The sequence below is a fragment of the Frieseomelitta varia genome, unplaced genomic scaffold (genome assembly GCF_011392965.1).
Source record: "Frieseomelitta varia isolate USP_RPSP 00005682 unplaced genomic scaffold, Fvar_1.2 scaffold_164, whole genome shotgun sequence".
NCBI lineage: Eukaryota > Metazoa > Arthropoda > Insecta > Hymenoptera > Apidae > Frieseomelitta > Frieseomelitta varia.
The window spans coordinates 483,225-505,051 of record NW_025109350.1 but is presented as its reverse complement, the minus strand read 5'-3'; the positions used below and the strand labels follow the sequence as shown (position 1 = coordinate 505,051).

At 24.4% G+C, this 21,827-nt stretch overlaps 6 protein-coding genes and 1 non-coding gene across 11 annotated transcripts; 3 read left to right on the top strand and 4 right to left on the bottom strand.

The window, feature by feature from the left end:
• Positions 1-338: 338 nt before the first annotated feature.
• On the bottom strand, positions 339-2,357 carry LOC122538480 (eukaryotic translation initiation factor eIF1). The gene is made up of 3 exons (XM_043672600.1): positions 2,168-2,357; positions 1,783-1,940; positions 339-1,197 (listed from the first exon to the last, which is right to left on the bottom strand). The coding sequence occupies exons 1-3, from the start codon at positions 2,193-2,195 to the stop codon at positions 1,051-1,053; spliced, it is 333 nt and encodes a 110-aa protein (XP_043528535.1). The 5' UTR covers positions 2,196-2,357; the 3' UTR covers positions 339-1,050.
• Positions 2,358-2,802: 445 nt separating this feature from the next.
• LOC122538481 (ADP-ribosylation factor GTPase-activating protein 1) lies at positions 2,803-5,577 on the top strand. 3 transcript variants are annotated; one of them, XM_043672603.1, is made up of 8 exons: positions 2,803-3,164; positions 3,231-3,512; positions 3,752-3,963; positions 4,105-4,204; positions 4,280-4,369; positions 4,588-4,647; positions 4,813-4,988; positions 5,091-5,577. In XM_043672603.1, exons 1-8 carry the CDS (start codon positions 3,105-3,107, stop codon positions 5,296-5,298), a joined length of 1,188 nt encoding a protein of 395 aa, XP_043528538.1. In that variant the 5' UTR covers positions 2,803-3,104; the 3' UTR covers positions 5,299-5,577. The 3 variants fall into 3 exon arrangements, with proteins under 3 accessions (XP_043528538.1, XP_043528539.1, XP_043528536.1); XM_043672601.1 differs by having other exon boundaries at positions 2,806-3,164; positions 4,090-4,204; XM_043672604.1 differs by lacking the exon at positions 4,588-4,647 and having other exon boundaries at positions 4,090-4,204.
• Positions 5,578-5,899: 322 nt separating this feature from the next.
• LOC122538482 lies at positions 5,900-7,084 on the bottom strand. Its single transcript, XM_043672605.1, has 2 exons — positions 6,463-7,084; positions 5,900-6,343 (listed from the first exon to the last, which is right to left on the bottom strand). The coding sequence occupies exons 1-2, from the start codon at positions 6,876-6,878 to the stop codon at positions 6,121-6,123; spliced, it is 639 nt and encodes a 212-aa protein (XP_043528540.1). The 5' UTR covers positions 6,879-7,084; the 3' UTR covers positions 5,900-6,120.
• Positions 7,085-8,407: 1,323 nt separating this feature from the next.
• Positions 8,408-12,130, bottom strand: LOC122538469. Of its 2 annotated transcripts, none has more exons than XM_043672569.1 (7): positions 11,573-12,130; positions 11,197-11,412; positions 10,900-11,064; positions 10,609-10,817; positions 10,180-10,514; positions 8,802-10,103; positions 8,408-8,730 (listed from the first exon to the last, which is right to left on the bottom strand). In XM_043672569.1, the coding sequence occupies exons 2-7, from the start codon at positions 11,329-11,331 to the stop codon at positions 8,531-8,533; spliced, it is 2,346 nt and encodes a 781-aa protein (XP_043528504.1). In that variant the 5' UTR covers positions 11,332-11,412; positions 11,573-12,130; the 3' UTR covers positions 8,408-8,530. The 2 variants fall into 2 exon arrangements, with proteins under 2 accessions (XP_043528504.1, XP_043528505.1); XM_043672570.1 differs by having other exon boundaries at positions 8,802-10,100.
• Positions 12,131-12,283: 153 nt separating this feature from the next.
• Positions 12,284-13,784, top strand: LOC122538471 (V-type proton ATPase subunit F). Its single transcript, XM_043672573.1, has 6 exons — positions 12,284-12,412; positions 12,484-12,559; positions 12,624-12,705; positions 12,887-12,969; positions 13,214-13,336; positions 13,682-13,784. Exons 2-6 carry the CDS (start codon positions 12,506-12,508, stop codon positions 13,709-13,711), a joined length of 372 nt encoding a protein of 123 aa, XP_043528508.1. The 5' UTR covers positions 12,284-12,412; positions 12,484-12,505; the 3' UTR covers positions 13,712-13,784.
• Positions 13,785-14,675: 891 nt separating this feature from the next.
• Positions 14,676-17,968, bottom strand: LOC122538470 (Y+L amino acid transporter 2-like). Of its 2 annotated transcripts, XM_043672572.1 has the most exons (12): positions 17,941-17,968; positions 17,817-17,863; positions 16,944-17,129; positions 16,593-16,815; positions 16,402-16,517; positions 16,097-16,222; positions 15,868-16,012; positions 15,672-15,795; positions 15,370-15,570; positions 15,133-15,282; positions 14,886-15,063; positions 14,676-14,782 (listed from the first exon to the last, which is right to left on the bottom strand). In XM_043672572.1, the coding sequence occupies exons 3-12, from the start codon at positions 17,122-17,124 to the stop codon at positions 14,721-14,723; spliced, it is 1,506 nt and encodes a 501-aa protein (XP_043528507.1). In that variant the 5' UTR covers positions 17,125-17,129; positions 17,817-17,863; positions 17,941-17,968; the 3' UTR covers positions 14,676-14,720. The 2 variants fall into 2 exon arrangements, with proteins under 2 accessions (XP_043528507.1, XP_043528506.1); XM_043672571.1 differs by lacking the exons at positions 17,817-17,863; positions 17,941-17,968 and adding an exon at positions 17,480-17,627.
• Positions 17,969-20,548: 2,580 nt separating this feature from the next.
• On the top strand, positions 20,549-20,620 carry Trnad-guc. The gene has a single exon. It is a non-coding gene; the product is annotated as a tRNA-Asp (tRNA).
• Positions 20,621-21,827: the final 1,207 nt, after the last annotated feature.

The following is a 21,827-nucleotide window of genomic DNA, read 5'->3' as shown; positions in this document are numbered from 1 at the left end:
TCATCTATCTGATCAGTGTCATTACTTTTTTATTAAAATATATTATTAAATTTCAATATTGTTTTCTGTAAATATTAGAAAAAAAAAATTTTTTTTATAATTATATCATCAATTAAATGTAATTCATAGCTGTAGTCCATTAAAAAAAAATTGAAGATCATATTAATGTAATCTTATTTAAGTTGTGAACAAGAATTTAAGGTAATTTTTTTTTAAAATGCTATTAATTTTTGTATTTATTCTTAAATTTTAATACATAGTTTTCTAAGTACTATTAATTTCAAGATTCAAAAACTTAGCAATAAAATTACATGAAAAGGAAAAAGGAAAAATCCAAATAGTGGTGAATTACCATTTATTTAGAACAGCCACATTTTTATTTAAAACAATTGTTATTTTTACGTTGTCAATACTGGTTCAAAAAAAGAAAAAATTGGCAATTCTCCCTCAAAATAAATTCATTACAATAAATGACAATCTTTTCAATAAATAATACAATTAATATGGAATTAAAGGCACATAACTTGGAGATGACAATGTAAAAAAACCAGGCCTGTTCCCTTATTATAAACAAAACTAAGCATTCAGCACTACACACAATAAGCCAATCTGGGACCTAAAATAACTTTTTTTTTATATATATATCTCTCTCTCCCTCTTCTTTCTCTGAACACATCTATAGCGCCAAGATACATACTACCTAATCCCAAAAAAAAGAGCCATCCGTTGCTATTTGTATCTATTCCTTGTATAAGTATTTTCTCAAATCACTAATTAGTTATCGCTACTACTTTAAAATGTGATGAGTTTAGTGGATTACACCTAACATAAGGCTGTAAAATATTGCTTCCTACAATCTTACAAATGTCTGATTAGAATATTGTGCCTATATCGTTACTGTTATATATTTTTTATTGAAATATATATGTGTATATAATAGGATATCTCACGATGTATCAACAAGTATTAGTGACTGATACAAATAATTTAAGATGATAAGGTGTTGATGAAGGTGGAGTGTTCTTAGATAGTGGCATGGGTGTTTGCTAGTTAAAAACCATGGACTTTGAGTTGGTCAGGTTTGGCCAGACCCGACTTTGTTAGCCACTGGCATATATTTTCTCGCTGGTCCCCCTGCAGCTGCAACACCTCTCCGTACTCCGGGTGTTCGATTACTGTCCCATTGCAGGCGAACTCCTATATAATGAATAATTTTATTTTGTTTTTTTCTGCTGATTTATTTAAAATATTCATACGTAAATAAAAATCGCTTAAAAAAAATAAAATATTCTAATTTATTACATATTTTATTAATTGAATTTACATTATAAAACAATATTTCAAAAAGTTTAAAATAATAAAAATATAAATGTTGTAAAATTTAATAAAACTTTTAATAAGATTATATAAACCAATATTTTAAGACTTACATAAAGAATTTTGAATTATTTATAATTATTTTTGAAAAAAAATTCAAAAATTATTTAAAAGTAATATCTGCTAAAATAATTATAAAATTATATTTACAATATATAGATATAATACGTCAAATATATTAATATTTTATTTTGTAAAAAATATTTTAAAATATGAAAATATTATATTAAATAAATTTTCTAAAAAAAACTTTGTATATACTACGAATATAACTTTATAATGTCGTATGCAATTATAGTTTAACTCTGAACAGTTGTTTGCATCAGTTCTATTTTTAGCATAGTATCTGACACTGACAAAGAATTCAATTATCAAAAATTATTAAAGTAAATATAATTTCGTTACCTTTTTACATGCTCTCACTATTTTCTTCAAGTCATATTCAGATGAAAGTCCTTGTACTGTTGTTAAGGTCTTACGACCATTTCGTTGTTGAATCCTTATATGCACGAGACCGTCTTGGACATCATCATCTGAACCCTTGATTGCATCTGCAAAGGGGTCTGAAAAAAAAAACGAATAATTTATTTACGTTAAATTTTATCAAATCTCCTTTTTAATTGTTAACAACTTTTCTTCTGAAATGGATAACATTCCAAAAGATTGCTAGAGAAATGTTGTTAAATATTAATTGCGTACTATGATGCAAGCAAAAGACGCCATCGCCATTTTGATAAAACTATCTTCTACAATATGATCAGTACTACAAAATAGAAAATATAATATTTACCGAATGTGTTGAGATTCTGGATGGACATACGACAAACAAAATATATCCCCGGGAGATATAGAACTGCAAAGTGCAAATGCAGCTGAGAAAACTCACGGATGATGTAGGATAACAGAAGCACCACGCAAGAATACTGCTATACCCAAAAAACCTTGTGCAGAAGCTGAAGTCAACCGGAAGTAAAAGTTGCATTTGTCATGAACAGTGGGTGGGGTTGCGCATGCGCTCTTTCAACAAGTAAGCGTAGTTTACATGAAATAAATGCTTCATTATTTGATTGGTAAGGATTAGCGATCATATTACGCAAAATTTCATGCGTATAAACTTATTTATTTGTTCTATATAAAATAGCGATAATCTAAATTTTCAAAATTTATTCCATAGATTTTTATTAGGAGGAAAAGAATAATTATGAGTTCGCCTTTTTTGTTATTTTTTTATATTTTATAACATTTCTACATTTCCTTGTGATATATATCAATTAAAAATAATTCTTTTTATTGCAAATAGATGCAGAAATATTTTCACATATTTTTTACATATTTTTATATGATTATAAAAGAATATAGTTGATATCTACCGCTCTTTAGTGGTATATTTTAGAAACACACGTACTTGAATTTTTAGTTATTATTATTTCTTGCTAGTACTTTCCTACTTTCCTCTTATGGAGGCGAGATATCCAATGAAATGATTAATTTCTTAAACTTTATGACATTATGTTCAATTTGGTTACATATAAATAATACATTTATTATTTTATTCTTACGATAGAATTCAAGTAATTAATATCGGAATTATCTTTTTTATTCGCCTATCTTTGACAAATTGAAATATGCTTTCTCCAAGAGATTAATGACAAGTTTAGTATGGTGTATTTAATTTAAAAATTAAATATTGGACACGACTTTTTATTTGAGTTTTAGCGACAGAAAATATGGCTAGTCCAAGAACACGGAGAATTCTGAGTGAACTTAAACCAAAAGATGAAAACAATGTAATTTGTTCATTTTATTTACTCACAATATTCCATATGTTAATTGAATTTCATTGTGTTTTACAGAAATGTTTTGAATGTGGAACTCACAATCCTCAATGGGTTTCTGTCACATATGGTATATGGATTTGTCTTGAATGTTCAGGCAAACACAGAGGACTTGGAGTACATTTGTCATTTGTTAGATCCATTTCTATGGATAAATGGAAAGACTTGGAGTTAGAAAAAATGAGAGTTGGTGGAAATAGAAATGCTCGTGAATTTTTTGAATTACAGCCTGATTGGGATGATAGTATGTCAATAACACAAAAGTATAATACTAAAGCAGCAGCATTATATAGAGATAAGGTAAATATACTTTTGTTTTTAATCATTAATTTCTATATTTTCTATTATACTATCTAAACAAATCTTTTCTTAAATATATTGTAACAAAGGGATGTAATAAATGTAAATTGCTATAAAGTTATATTTTTGAAATAATTTTTAAATTATAAATTATTCAAATTAATATAATAACATATAATCCATGTTTAATATCTTTCTCAAAACTCAGAAAAAAAGCAAATTTTATGTTGTATAATTAGATCGCAACATTAGCACGTGGTGAAAGCTGGAGTCCAACTACATCTACAGTTAAGGATTTTCAAGCTTCAATGTATTCAGAAAATCAACAAGACTATTCTTCATATCAAAGTGATATAACAAATTCTTATCAAAATTTTAATTCAAATAATTGTAAGTCCCAAACAGAAGCTTTCTTTGCAAGAAAACAAAGTGAAAATGCTAATCGTCCAGAGTAAGTTTTAGTTTTAATATTATTTAAATTGTAACTTTGATAAGTGAAACATAATTAAGTGATTTTAATAATCTTTTATGATAAAATATATAAAATAATAATAATAAAATATGAATATTTTAAAAGCAATATTCCACCTAGTCAAGGTGGCAAATATGGTGGTTTTGGTTACCAAATGAATCCACCACCTAGAAGTACATCACAAGAACTTTTTGACAATGCAGTATCCTCTTTAGCAAGTGTAAGATAACAGTTATATTTAATACAGTTGGTGTATATAAAATTTATCAAATTAAATCAATATGCAATTTTTTAGGGTTGGTCAATACTTTCTTCATCAGCATCAAAAATAGCAAGTAAAGCTACAGAAAATGCTATTAGAACTGGAGAGTTAGCCATACAAAAGGTCTATCTATTTATATTTACATTTATATTTCTATTTCTATTTCTATTTATGTTTGCATCGTGTTTCTTATTATAAAATAAATTATTAAATTATTATTCAATGGCAAATGAAATTAATAGTAATTATTTATTTTACATTTAGCATTTATGTTTATATATAGTGTAATATTAATTTTTAAAATTAAATTTTTTGTTTCCGTCTTATTTTGTTTTCGTTAGGTACGTGATGGTACTTTTTGGGAAGAAGTTGGAAGTCAAGCTAATAGTATAGCTGCTAAGGTAGATAGCTGTATATTAAAATGCTTTTATTGATAGTGCTTGTTAAATATTGTAATAAGTAAATTTTCTTTTCTTTTTGAAATGATCAAATTTCAACAGTTAATTTTTTTTTTAATTAATTATAAATCCAAAAACTAATTAAACTTATTAATTATCTTAAAATAGGTGGGAGATTTAGGAAGAAGAGGATGGGGTGACATTGGAGGAACTAATTCAGTTGAACAAAATCAATATAATTCAAAGGAACATTATCAGAGTTCTTCCACTACTTATCAAAATAGTGATGTAGCTCAGTATCATTCTACTGAAAAAACATCTTTAATGAAAACGTCACAGCCTAAGTAAGTTAATAATAGTTTTATTAATAAATATATAAAATTAAATATTAGAATTAAATCATTAGAGTCAACTTCATAAATTAATTATAATTTAAACTATTTTAGAACTAATGTATTAACTGCAAATTCTTCTAATTATGAATGGGATTGGGGTAATGATATGAAACAAAGTAACCCAACAACAGATTCTAAACCAATTCCAAGAAAAACAAAAAATAAAGAAGAAATATTGATCAACTTTAGTACTGACAATCATGCATCCAACTGGGATTCAAAACTTGAAGATGATGCATGGGAAATATTAAAAAATTAATTATTATTTATTAATTAGGAAATTTTTATCAAAAAATTTGTTCAAAATCTTTCAATATCTTGTTTATCTTTATCTTAAAGATTTTGAACTTGTATAAAGCAATGTAACAGCAGTTATTAAAGCGAAATTATTTTTATTCTGCGTTTTAACTTTTTAACGTTAAGAATATATATGGATACATATTATTAAAAAAATAGCCATTTACGATTAAAATATGTATATGCGTGTATATATTGTGCGTTTCCAAAAGTATAAATAAACATCACGTATTGCAAGCTATATTCCAAATTTTGCTTTATAATTAGTCCATATTAAAGTGCAAGAATATATTGTTACTATATGTTTACTTTATTTAATTCATTTCGTTTGTCTTAATCATTTGCTTCATTTTACATTTATATTATTTATGATATTATTTAGTGATATTATTTGCTATATCATTATTCTTATGTAATTTATACACTCATTAAGCTAAAAAAAGATGAAAATATATTACATAGAATTTTTTTTTACAAAAAATGTAAAACAATTACTTTATGTAATAATATATATCAAGTGAATGTATATTATTATTTTGATTGTAATTATTTACAATATAGAATATTTCTCAAAATAAATTTATTTCTATCATTTTATACAATTTACATAAGGTAACCTTTAATATAAGATCTGTTACATAAAATAGAAGTTATTTTATTAGACAGAAATGTGTATTCATTCATGATATATAAATAAAGAAAATAATTTTCTATCACAGCAGAAGATATATTCAAACAAAATACATAGTACATATGAATGTATAAAAGAGCCATAATTATAATATTACAAAAGTTGTCCTGGAAATTTTTTTCCTGGATATACTTTCTTTATATATCTTTTATTGTATGTGTTACCAACATATTCCCAAATATCTTTTTGCTGTTTTGGCCATATCTTGTGTTCTAATCTTGATAGCAAAATACATAGCAAATCTCTATCTTTTGGTGATAAATCAAAATATGATACTGGCTCCAGACATGATCGATAAAGGAAGCTATATATTGCTCTGCAATAGTCATATGTAATTATTAATAATTGAACTATAGTATTATGATAGTTAGTATGATATATAAATTTATAAACTAATTAATAACCTATTGTAAATAAATCAAACAATTCATATACCTAAAATCAAAACCTTCTGTTTCAGAGGGAGATGGATGCTTTTCAAATAGATGTATAAATAATAATGCTTCTGGTACAAGGCTATCTCCAGATTCAAACAGTCCACAACTTATCCAGTTGTTTATTAATTTATGTTCATACAAATATTCTGCCATTTCAGAATATTCAGCAATTTTCCATTCAATATCTTCAAAAGTTATATTTGGTAACATTTTTGATATAGCTTCAATATTTTCAGATCCATATTTTTTTAAACCTTCTAATAATATTTTTTTATCACTATTAGTCCACTTTGTATTTAATTTCGGGTTTTCCTGATTTATTGTTATTGTTTCACTATTTGTTACTTTACTGTTATTAGTCTTTTGCTTAATATTTTTTGTTTCTGCAGCTTTTCTTTTCTTCGGATTATTCATTTTTATATATAATTTGAATAGAACAATATTTTTTTTCACTTGTTTTTATTTTTCTTTGCCTAGTGCGTGTTTGAAACATACATACATCAATACGCTTATAACCTAAATCATTTAAACACTGATCAACGACGAAAATATATATATCGCGCATTTAGAAAACGAAAAAATGCAAGTGATTGGTTATTTCTGATACTCGATATGATATATATGCATACATTAGTATATGAATATATATATATATATATATATATATATATATATATATATATATAGATATATATATATATATATTTGTAAATTTTTATGATTGTATTGGATTTATCAAAAATAACTAATTAGATCAACATTCCTTTTAAATAATCTTCCAACATTTTTCTAAGTAACGCATATATTAATTAATGCCAATTTTAATTTAGGAGATTCAAAAAATATATACGATAAAAAAAACAAGTTATTATAAATTTATACATTTTAAAAAATACAAATAGTTCTTGTTAGAAATAAATTGATGTATAATAAATCATTATAATCTCACTATAAAATTATTGCATCATATTGTACTTTATTATATTATAAAGTACAAAAATTGATTGCAATTTAATAATTTAATTTTATATATACATATATAACACATGAAGCAAAATAGATACTCAAATTCTGATATATTCTGTTTTCTTCAAAGTTAAAAAAGCACATAAACAGGTATTCTACATAAGTATAAGTCGAATTAGAACAGATAAATAAAACTATGTGATTGAAAGCTAGAGAAAACTAATTCATTTTCATGTTATAAATAAAAAAGTTATTTTTTTAAATATTACTTTGTTAAATAAAAAGAACAAGTATATTCATTGAGCTAGATTGAGTAGGGATCAAATTTAACAGTTTAAACTTTCTGTAATGATATCTGAAAATTATCGTTCACTAGCTAAGTAATGTAAGCAATAAAATTTCAAAATGTTAAATGTATTGAATTTAATTTATAAATATTTTAGTATTTATTTAGTAATTTATAAATATTTTAGTTACTTAATATATTTAGTAATTACGAACTAAATGTTTATTGAGTTACAGATTTAGATTACTTAAAAAATTTTAAATGTTTGGTAAATTAAATAATTTGTACATATAAAAGAGTATATTTTAATAAATGTATGTGTACTTTTAATACAATCATTATTTACAGTAATTAATAATATTGTTAATACATGAGAAAGTATCAATGATTCATAATTAAATTTCTGAATAAAAACTGACCTATATCGTTTATTTTAAGCATTTTATTAATACAACATTATATATTTTCATATTTGTCTAAATTTAATTAATTTTCGGCACTTGATGTTTTTTAAAGAATTGAATGATCAGAAAAAAGAATAAAGTCAATTATTTAGTCAATATAATCATTAAACTGCAAATGTGTAGTGTACATTTAAATTATACATAATATACAGTTACATAACTAAATGATATACATATTTAATTAGGTATCTAATGCAATTTAAAGATATTTTTTCTCAACAAACATATAAATATTTCCATTTGGAAGTATAAACATATTATTATACATATTTCACATTAGAAGAAATAGCAACAATATTTGTCATATATCACCAATTTCTAGAACTTTCACATGTTGATGTCTGAAGAGATCAAAGTTTTCGTGTACGACCTCGTTTTCTAAGCGTTGTAATTTTACTTGTTACTGACCTAGTAGTATGTAACTTTTTTTGAATATTTGGTATAGATTTTATATTTTTTTGTAAATTTTTATGTTTTTTCAAATGTTGTACAAAAAGTAATCTAGATTTAATTAATTTTTTACATATTTGACATCTGCGCATTTGTTGTTCTGCAATAAATATTTTTCAATTATTTTAATATTCATAGTAAATTACTAAAATTATTTTAAACATAATTTACCCGACTTCTTTGTTCCATGCTGTAAACAATGTGCTCTTAATAAGGCAGCACTGGGGAACCATCTTCCACAATCAGAACAACTTAATTTTTTTACTTTCCAAGTGCATTTTGGTCTTTGATTTCTTTTTTTTTTAATTTTTTTAATCATAGTCATCTGTTTTTTTGGCTCAATGTGTTCCTTTTTTTCTTTAACTTCTATAGATGGTCGTTCAACAGATAATTTACTAAATCTACGTTTTTTCCGTTGAGAATGTTCTGAACGTACATGACGAGCTAATGCTACTACTACATCGAATTTTTGTTGACATATTTTACAAGCGTATTGTTTTTTAACAGTATCTTCAGTCGTTCCATTCACATGTTTCAGTTGTTGTTCATTAAACCGTATTGCATTAGATGGCGATTTTGAACAAACTCGTAAATGAGTTTCTAGAGCTCTTTGTTGCCTAAAATTTCTTAAACAATGTTGACATTGTAATAAAATTGTTTTTGGATTCGGCTGTTGTGATTCATCGTCGGAATCTCCAACCATTATAATTTCATTTTCTTTATCGCTAGAATATTTATCTTTAGTGTCATCTATAGTTATTTCAACAACTTCTCGTTCTGACTGTAGAATACTTTCTTCTTCATCAATATCAATTTCAATAATTTCGACTTCTTTTCGCTTGACTTTTTTCATTCTCTTTGAGTCGTTATTTCTTTGATGATACCCAGAATGAGTCACAACTCTTCTATTTCGTCTTACTCTTTTCCTAACATTATTTTCTTCTTCAGTTACAAGAGACGCTGGTTGTATAATAATTTCCGAATCTTCACGATTCACGGAAATTAATTGTTGTTTCCGGGATCGTTTAGTTTTATACTGTATTTGTGATGACTCGGGTGATGTATATTCAATTGAACCATTTGACATATCTAAATTTGTACTACTTGATATTAAATCTGCTGATGAATTTGCTAATGTCTCTAATAAGTCCTGTTGACTATCTAATAGATTTAATTTTCTTTCTGTTAAAGTATTAGACATCCTATTATTCACATTAGAATTTTGGTACATTGAAGTTCCATATTCTGTTTCTTTAATATTTCCAAAGTTATTTTGATCTTTATTAATTGTTTTTTTATTCATTTGCTTTTTTGCCGCATTTGATTTTAAATTTTGAAGAGTTTTGTGAATTTCGTCGAATGTTAATTCAGAATCTGACTGATCTCCTTCAAATAAGATATATTGCACAGTTGATTGTTCTATAAATTCATCATCACTTTTATCATCGTCCTCATAATCTTCAGAATTGTCTGTTAAAAATTTTAATATTTTAATAATAGTTTTATTATATTAGACGTTATTTAATAATTATTATTTTTAGATACATACCCATATTTACAGAACAATCATCCATCATCACGTATGTTACATCTGGCTGTTTTTCATCTCTTGCATATATAATGTTAGGAACTCGTTTCACACCTAAATTTAAATTAGAATTTTTCATTGGACATGGAGTTTCTTCCAATACATACTCCTTTTCTTGTATCTTTTCATTCTCATTTGATGTAATTTTACTTTCATTGCTCATTGACGTATCATTTGTTGATTCATTTTTAGAAAAAAATATTGGTGACTGAGTAGTTAGTAATTGTCTTTTTATTTGTGTTGGTTTTTTGACTGTCCTAACTGCACCTTCACCTATTAATCTTTCAACATCTGCTCTGTAAATACAATCATTTTATTACTTTCACATGTAATTATTGAATTACATTTATTGTTAACTGTACTTGATATATAACATACGAATAAACATACTTCATTAGAAATTGAAAATTTGTTGGTGGTTCACCAGATTCATCATAAACTGCTACAGCAAAAATTTCGTCTGAATCTTCAACTGCATATAATGCTAATTGTTGACCAGCAGCAGTTACAAATGTGGCTATTGTTTCTTCATCTCCATCTTGATCATCATTTGTTATTTTAGTATATATTTCTGCTTCACTTTCTTCTGAGTCTGATAACTACCATATCACAATATTACATTATTATCATCATATATTCTAATCGTTTATCATAAAATGTTGAATATTTAATAATATTTACCAATAGATCTTCTTTATTCAGATCATTTGAAAGCCACTTTTGACTAGTTGCATTTTCTGTAGATAACGATGTAGGATTTTCTGTGTATTCTATAGATATTGTTGTATTCATATCATCTTCAAAAGAAGTATCTTTTTCATTTACAATTATTTCTTCACCAACGACCTGTACATAATATTTATAATTAATCAAATAAACTAAAAATTTATAAATACATAAGTAAAAAATATAAAATAAAAAAATATATAATAAAAGCTTTTAAATATAAATCTGCTGAAATATTAATTATTTTATTACCAATGTCTCTTCTGCATGTTCACATTTGGATAAAACCACAAATTCTGCGGAAGTTTCATTTACAGTACATGGTTTTTGTATGATCTCTTGAGAAACCATTTTTTTATAAATATTAGCATTATTTACAAATGACATCTTTTCTTATATTATTCTGTATATTCACTGATAATTATGTTATCTTAATCAGTAAGTACATATGTTAAAAAAATGTAATTCCTAAAATATAATATTAGAAATATATATTAAAAGATATATTTATATTATTTAATTAAAAATTAAATATTACGGAGGTTATTTCATACATAAGAAAACACATCTAAATTATCAATACAGATATTTACTTAGGGTTATGCTCGTTGTAATAGTCATGACTTACAAGTTAGAGATTTTATTAACAGCAAATGATAATTAAACGCGCACTTCTTTTTAGATTTAACACAGATCGATATGTATGTTACGAGTTCTCATATTATATAAATATAATATGAAAATACACGATTTTTTAACAACTTTTCAAGTTCCATAACATAATAACCTAAATAACATAATTAGTAATGATAATCGTAGAATCGTATATCAAGTTTGCAGAAATATCTTTAATGATCACTTATTTTTTATATTTTTACATATTTAACATAATGAAAAACAATGCATGAAATTGTAGAATTTAACACAATATTCCGTCTTCCAATTTATACATATAATTAATATCAAACACACACAGCACTCTTCTAACACATACAGAAACATAACCGTAGACATTACGCGTTACGCACATAGAGAAACTATCTTAAAGTTGTCATACATTTTGGGTGAATTTTTTAATGCTTTTAATCTCATTATCATGAATTTGCGTGCTTTTATTCTTATAAACTAATGCACAAAATGATAAAAGATAGCCATCTTAATGAAAATTTAGCTTGATAAATTAAAAGGGTTTGGTATGTGTAAAACAATATCTCATACAGTTTACACGTTTTGAAATCATCTACTAGTGCATGCTATATATTATTGGTATATTATATTGTTGCATCTTTTTTCGATCGATAATGTAGGAAAGAGATAAAGGGATGATAGATATCTAGCTACATTGTGTACTGGTAGGACGCCAGCCTATTTCAGAATTCGCTGTTTCTAAACTTGATCAGTATCCCCCAGTTACTATACCGTTTCGATTGGACAAGTTTAGCACGTGATATTCAAGTAACTTAAGCACGTAGGTGTGACTTGTCAGCTGATATATCAAGATTTGTTAAATTAATAATTGTTCTTTTTTAAATTTGTTAGTCTTCATTTATTGATAATAATAATGGCTCTTCACTCTGCGGGGAAAGGCAAACTACTTGCTGTAATTGGAGATGAGGTTGATAGAAATATAGGTTCAGAATTTCATGTTCAAAAGTATATTTATGAAAATTTCGTTTTAGGATACTTGCGTTGGATTTCTTTTGGGTGGAGTTGGTGAAATTAATAAACATCGTCAACCCAATTTTATGGTTGTAGATAAAAGTACGTGTGTTACAAAATTTTAGTTTTTTAAAACTTAAATGTTACATTTTTCATTTAATTACATGTTTTATGATTTTGTGTTAAAATCTTTGTTGAATAATATTACTAATGTTCAAAAATTGTAAAATTTTCAATGTGTATACATATATATATATATATACATATATATTTTTCTTTATAGACACAGCTGTGAGCGACATAGAAGATACATTTAAACGTTTCATTAAGCGAGATGATATTGACATTATACTTATCAATCAAAATGTAAGTATTATATAAAATAACAATAAGTTTTTAAACTACAAATGCAATGCATTATAAAATAAAAGTAATGTTTTTCATTTTTTTGAAAAATAATTTAATAACTAAATTTTAATTCTTTTACATCATTTATAACATTATAAAATTGACAATCAAATTTTTATTATACACAATATTTATTAAAAATCATACTAAACGCATAATTATTAAATGATATGATTGATATATTTGTAATAATTTATTTAAGGTTGCTGAAATGATTCGCCATGTAATCGATAGTCATACACAACCTATACCGTCAGTATTAGAAATACCAAGTAAAGATCATCCATATGATGCTAGTAAGGATTCTATTCTAAGACGTGCTAAGGTAAAATTATAATACTTATAATACTTAATATAAAAATATTCATTTTATCTATTTATTTTCTATTAATTTTTTATAAGACATGCATAATTTTATAAGATGAATATTTGTAATGTTTCATTTTTACACTAATATTATTTTAAATATTAAATATTTTAAAATAAACATATTTAAACATATTTAAAATTAGTTTGTTATGATTTTATAATTATATGGTTCTATTATTCTATTAAAAATATTGTTTTAATTATTCATATGAAACAATATTCATATAGTATTCATATAATCTACTTATCATGTTTACTTTAAATTCATCAATTAATTAAATAATCTAATCTTACTTTACAGGGAATGTTTAATCCAGAAGATATACATTAATCTGTGTATATAAACCTTTTTGGTATTTGTTAATATCTGTATGTAATGCTGTTGTGACATTATAGATTGCATAGAAAAAATAGATATAACATTCCATTATTTTACATTTCAAAATTTCAATTTCTTTATACAATATATGTATATAAATTTTGTTTTGTACAGACATGTAATATTGTTTAAATTTTAAATTGATGTTAAACAAAAGAAGCATATTCTACTAGGACGTTGCATATGTGAAATTTGATTATGTAAATAAATATAGTAAACTACAATATATTTTAGTTAAAGCTCATTATAACAGAAATATCAATGTTATTGATACATGTAATAAGTAATCAAAAGATACAAAAATAGAACGTACGCATTTGTGTGGTAAAAAAATTTCTTGTTGTTATCTAATAAACAGAAAGTTTTATTGTCATATTATTTTTTAATTAATTTCAATTACAAACACTGATTGAAGTTTTTATTTATATAATTTATTTTTGAAATTATTTTATTATAATATTAAAAAAGCTTTAAATAAATTTTTTATCATAGATGATCTGTATCACAAAGACGATGATTAATATTATTGTATATCAATATATATATTTTGCTTTAAAAATATTAATTTAGATTATTATATATGTTGCTTAAAAAACTCAATTTTAATAGTTAATTCAAATTAATACCGTTTATTTAAATAGAGTTTAGAAAATATGTATATGAGTACTTGTAAGAAAATTATTACTTTTAAATATTGTATAATTTTGTAACTGTATTCGTATAAAAAAATATGCGATTATTAGAAAACCAAATCATTCTATCTGTAAATCAGAATAATTAAAATTTCCTCAAAATAAATAATAATTATAAATAGTTATCTTACACTTCAGAGAGCAATTTCGCATTTATCTTACATAAATTTTTGGTTACCAAAGTCACTTGGTGTTAGCAATATGCAAATTATTATCATAAATTCATATCAGAATGTATCTAAATTGTTTTTATATTCGTAATACATAAATCAGTAATCTCGTTCCTCGATGGCAGATAAGAATAATTTTTGTACGGTGTAAGTGATTTCAACTGTAAAAGTAAAAATCATAAAATTATTGAAATATAAGAAATACGAGAATTAACCTCACATTATAATTAAAAATGCATTTAAAAATATATAGATATTACATACGTATAAGTCGTTGAAACCATAATGGCTTATTTTTCCACCTGACACCAATAAAATAAGCTGGAATTCCAGACAGAGTTATTAAGGCACCTATTCCAACTTCGTATGGTCTTTGGTAAGAAGGAAAAAATACTAAAAATGCACATATGCATACAAATGTAATAGGGATCCATAAAGGCATCTGCAAAATATATTTATAATTTTAATAAAAACATTTACTGAGAGCGTAATATATTTTTTAATTATTTACCTTAATTGGTCGATTCATATTCGGCTTTTTGTAACGAAGCCATAAAACACCAGTTACTGATAACATTATAAAAAATGATTCGACTATGCTGCAATATGTAATCAGGACAAAAATATCACTTGTACACAGCATTATTAAAGATAATATACACTAAAAATAAAAAAAACATGTTTGTTTTAATGAATATTAATTCAAAATATATAATAAAATATGTTCTTTATGTGTATATGTACATACAAGAAAAACTAAAGCAGGTGTAGGTGTAAGTCTCGAAACATTAATATGACTTAACATTGAAGGAAAATGTCCATTTCTGGCACCAACAAAACACATTCGAGATGATGTCATAATATGAACACTTAATCCTCCAAATGCACATATAGCTACCATAACAGGTATTGTCCATGCCATCATACCAAGAAGTTGATCTCCAAAAGTCTAATAAAGATTGACTTCAATAGTTTCAGTAAATACATATTATTAGACATGAGTAATTATAGTTTGTTAAATAAAGTCAATGTATAAAAAATAATACTAACCACAGCAATTGCATGAGAAGCAATCATCGCAGTTGGTGTTAAAACCGATAAATAAGCTACATTTGCCAATACATATATAAAAGTAACTAAAGGCAATGATATATATATAGCTCGTGGCAAATTTCTATAAAACAAAATTATTTATTCATTATTGAAAAAATAAAAAATATGATTTATTTTATTTTATATTACGTACACATAAGGATCTTTCAATTCTTCAGTCATAAAATTTAAGTAATTCCATCCAGAATATGAAAATATACCAGAACAGAAAGCAACTGCGATTTTACTAGGATCCGTAATAGTATTTTCAAAGATATTTTCAAAATTTTCTGTGTGCCCTGAAATAAATTATTAATATGCACAACTGAATAATAAAAATAATACAACCTCATAAATAGATTATATATTAAAATTATATTTACCTAACATTATCCAAACCACTCCAGCGATAATTATAATTATTAATGCACCAACTTTAGCAAATATGAATACATTTTGTACTTTAGATGTTTCCTTGACATCATAACAATTTGCGAATGTGAGTAAACCTATTAAATTATTGAAATTATGAAAATGATACTCATACTGCTTAATAAATGTTGTATGAAAAATATTTCTTTTACAAAAATAATAATATTAAAGAAATAATATATTATATAATATAAAAGCTTATAAAAGAATAACGCTTAAAGAGAATAATATGTTATGTGCAAGTAAAACATCTTACAAATAGTAACTGCTGCCAGTAGACGTATACTATTATCTGGAATAGAACAATTGGGAAAAAATGGTTTCAAAACATATTCAGCAAAAGTTAATCCCATGATAGCATTTGTAGTTGGTCTGAAAATGAAGAAATAATACAATATGTTAATTATTTTCCAAATGAAATTGACAATTTTAGTAAGAGTAACTTACACAAAAATTAAGTTAGCAGCCCATAAGTACAAAAATGCAGGTAAATCACCAAAAGCCTCATAGATATAAGCATAATCTCCACCACTACGAGGTATGCAAGTACCCAATTCAGCATAACATAATGCTCCAATCATAGAAAGTAAACCACATAAAACCCAAACAATTAGAGAAACTCCAACACTTCCTACTTCTATGATTACACCTTTTGGAGAAATAAAAATACCTACAAGCAGAATAATTAGTTATATTAAAAATTTATATACTGCAGAATTTTGTTATAATAAATTAGATAAAGATTAGGAAAATGTCATTTTAGAAAATTATTAAACATAAATTACTACAAATTTTTACCTGAACCACAGATAATTCCTAAAATAATTGCAATGCCTTCTAAAAGACCAAGTTGTTTTTTCATTTGAACTTTATTGATACCATTAACTTGTTTATTAGTTTGTATATGACTCTGAGATTCATCATCCGAATTAATTAATTGTATTTCTTTTGGAGATTCATCAAATATTTGAGAAACCATTTTGCCTACATGAAATGAACATAGTGAAAGAAAATATTAAGAATAATATATAAATGTATACATATAATATGCTAATCTTTACTCATATATATATATATATATATATTTATATATAATGTTGCAAAATAAAAATGTAACATAGTATATGTATACATTTATACATACATAAATTATTATATACATACACATATTGTATAAAGAACAATTTAATACTTATATAAGATGTTAAGGAAAATGTTGTTGCAAATTAATAACAAATAACATAAAAGATCGTTAAAATAATAAATTTAAAAAATATTACTATTTTAATTCATAAAATTGTTATTTTCAATGTTATTAGTAAAAATTAGTATACCTTTATTAAAGTTAAATTTTTGAAATTAAATAATAATACTGAGAGTTCTCTTTCAGATTAAAATTAAATGATTAATCAATGTACAATATAAAATGCAAATATTTAACTATTATCTATATATATCAATTCCTTTTTGGATGTGCATGATCTAAAACCAAAAATGTCTATTAATTTTTTAATAAAAATATATAGCAAATTTTAAATGTAATATATTGTTAATTATTTATGATACCTGCAAAATGAAATTTATAAATAATTTCTTCTGTTATTTGTAAAATTTTATTATATAAAAGCACATACAGGTTATAAATTGAAGAAAACACGTGTCTTATGGTACCTTAAAAGTTGACTTGCAAGTCTTATGTAACGTTATGTTTAGAATTTCTAAATAAAATAAATATATAAGTACTTAAATACACATTAAATTTAATTGCTATTCAATGTAACTGATCTATTAACACCTGTAGAACTTATCGTCCGCATATTACACAGCAATCAATACAGAATATCTGATGCAATTTGTGTTGATCACATAATATTTATATAATATTTAAACTTTAATAATTGTATAATATTTAAAATTTAATTTCTCAAATTTTATTAAATCATTATAACAAGAAATAATTATGTATTAGCATTGTTATTTTGTATTATTACTTGTTAACCGGCATAATTAATTAGTAGTGTGCTGTCGAATATTTTTATTTGAATATATATATCAATAATTATAAATTATAATTAAATTAATTTCAATTGATATTTCATATTTTCTAAATATTTTACAATACAATTTCTTTTAAGATTTTTTCCAAATATCTGTGTATATATGTATAATATGTTTTTTGCACCGCAAAATTCAAATTTTAAATTTGAAACCTTAAATTTATACCGTGGTTGCGAAATGTATTTTTTGAATGTCATCTATAAAAGCTTTTACATCATCTGATTTTGGGAATAAACGTGTCTGACATAAAGATTTCATCGTTAATGTTAGATTCATCAATCCTAATTTTCTTATAATATTTGACTGAAGTGTTGCTTTTGTTTTACCAATATATAAATTACATTTACGAAGTTGCATTTCCAAGGATTCGCTTTAAACAAAATAAATATATTCGCTGTAGTGAACATGTGTATAGTGTATATTGTAAAAATTTAGAATGTAAAATAATTTAAGATAATTAAATAGGGATATAAAAATTCAAAGTGTATAATAAAATTTAAAATAGTTTCATAAACAACTACATATTGTTTTCAATTTACCTTAATTTGATATGGATAACTGTACCTAAAAACATAAAATCTTCATAAAGTCGTGCAAGAAATATATAATTGCTGTTATAATAAATACATTTATGCTGAATTGGAAATTTTTTTATTTTCTCCCAAATTTTTAACAAGTTTCCGTTTGACAAACCTTCTATAAAAATGTAGCATTTCTCACAGTTTTCGATAGCAAAACCCGTTAAAACATGTTTCAATATATTCTGTACCTGTATCATTAATTCGCATTAATATTATATTAGAAAGTAGTTGAAGTATTTTAAAAGTATTTTAAAATTTTACTTTTAAATTATTGCTTTCTTTCGACGATTCATAAATGGTCAATAAGTTGGAATTATAAAAAGATACGTCTTTCAAGATATCATTAGCCAATTCCAAATTGTTCAAATTTAAAAAAATCCGGTTCCACGTATTTTCATCTTGAATGATTTTTTTTTTAACTATTCGTAGATCATATGCTGGATGAATTTTAATTTTCATCGATGTATTATACAAGGTGAAAATATCCGTGGGAAGTGGTGAATTTTCCCACGAAATCTTCATTGTCTCATCATTTTTACAGTGAGTATTGGTAACAAATCTGTTGCGAGGATGAATTAAGTTATTTGTCAATTTTACTTCCCAAAATCCTCTCAAAAGGTCAGATACATCAAATTCAACAACTCCCAATAAAATTTCTTCTTTCGTAGGTACTTCTAGTGATTTCGATATCGATTTTTCATAATCGGATTGATTGGAAGTAAAAGTTAAGGATTCGATAATTCGAATGCCAATTACCTAATTTAAAAAATTATACGTTCTTAAAAATTACTCTGGTCATTGTATATACAAAATTTCAATTACCTCGATAGTAAGAAATTTTGTTGCAAGAAAATTAATTAATTCTTTTGGTTGAAATTCCTCACAGAGGAAACACTTAATAAATTCGAAATACATCATTTTATCTGGAATATAGCATGGTGTAACAATTGTACGATCAACAAAAAAAATTTTCATATATAAACACTTGAAACCGTTTTCAATTATCATATCAGCCGGGAAATTCGATAGTTTCTGTAATTTGATCGATATAGGATTCAAATTCATACGTAATTGTTTATCTGATAAAATATTTTGACACTGTGTATACATTAAGATGGATGAAATATACGGCAGTTGCAGTGTATTTCGATTATAAGTAGTAATTGTACCCATATCTAAAAATAAAGTTACAATTAGTTTTTATTCTGAATTAGCAGAAAATTAATATTCGAGTTTATATATTTAAGACTTAAGACTTAATCAGATATTGGAGGACTTAAGAGGACATTCTTTCTTGAATGCTGTAAAATTTAATAATTTTCATGAATTTTTTTTAAAGCGATGGTGTGCCTAGCGTTATAATTCCTTTTTTTTTTTTTGTAGTTTTATTGGGTTCTACGGAAGATACAAGTTTATTTCGTACAAATATTTATTTCATTTATTAGCAATCATAGTTGGATGTACAAAAATCTATTAGCAATCATAGTTGGATGTATTTTCAAATATAATTTCTAATCTTTAAATATAGTCCCCAATTGTAAAACCAATTTTCTAAGTTTAAATTATTAGTTTTTAATACACGGTTTCAGCTGTATATTTTTATAGTTAGTTTTAGTCTTTTGATTTTAATCGTTTTGACCTAATAATGAATATAATAACTACAATTATAAGTAAAATAAAAATGTATTGATATTTTTTCTTCTATTTTTATTACTAAAATAAAAACAATTGTATTCCACTAAAATAAAAAGTGTAACCATCCACTCCTCGGTAGTATAGTGGTCAGTATCCCCGCCTGTCACGCGGGAGACCGGGGTTCGATTCCCCGCCGGGGAGATATATTTTTGCTATTTATTTCTTTCACATACTTTTTTTTTTTATTTTAATTAAAATTATTACACCTTTCATTATAGTATTACTTTTTCTATTATTATTTTTTTTTAATAGTGTACTATAAACCATATCTAAATAATAAATACATAACATAAGATTTTAGTAATTATTAGATTTTGATAAGTAATATATAACATTATATATGAATGCTTAAATTATGTTCAATCCATCTGATCTGATCATATCAAATTGATAAAAATTAAATCTAAGAAGACGAAGTATGTATGAAGTGTAAAAGTTACCAGAAAACAAGACTTCAGCCGGTAAACGTATCTCATATGTTTCTATTCTCTGTTTTTGTTTTTCTTTTTTATTTTCTTTGACTTGAGATTTTTTAACTTGTTTTGATGATGATTTTACTAAATCTTCAATTGAATTTATATTAAACAATCCAAACATTAAAGACTCAGTTGGAAAACCTTTTCTTAACATTTTTCGAAATAAATATTCGTGTATACTGTCTAAAATTTTTCATTGAATTTTCATTAAAAAATATAAATAATATTAATAAAAGTTTTTAAAATTTTCATTTTGTTATGAATTTGTTAATTATTTATGCAATATTTTTCAAATTATTTGTATAAAAACTGTATTTTTTAGTACCTGGAATTACATCAAAATATGTAGTCATACTAAAATCACCGTAAATTTCATCCGTAATTATAGTTTGTAAAAGTAATGGACTTGAATGTTTAGTTGAATTAGAATGATACAATTCAAGAAATTCTTCTCGTCCTACATGTATGGAATTATTATTTATATAAAATCCTTTTACTTTATCCTTTTTTGCTCTATTGAATAAAAAAAAATGTAAGAAATAAAAGGACTAAAACAATAATTATATAGTATAAAACTAAACAGTACTATTGTATGAATAATGTAATAGCAATCTAAAATTTTTTTAAATTAAAATATATATACATAAACTACATAATTTTTATTATGTAATTAAAAATATAACTCCATAATTATTAAATATATATTTGAATAACACTAATTTGTATTATTATACTTACCTTTCAGAAAATTTTTGTTTCCCATAAAATATTTTACAGATGATTACATAGTTAAAAAATTTTTTTAATTGCATTTCATTTAAGTGAACCAAATGATGAACAGAAAATACAACCCAATATGTATCCTTTTTAAT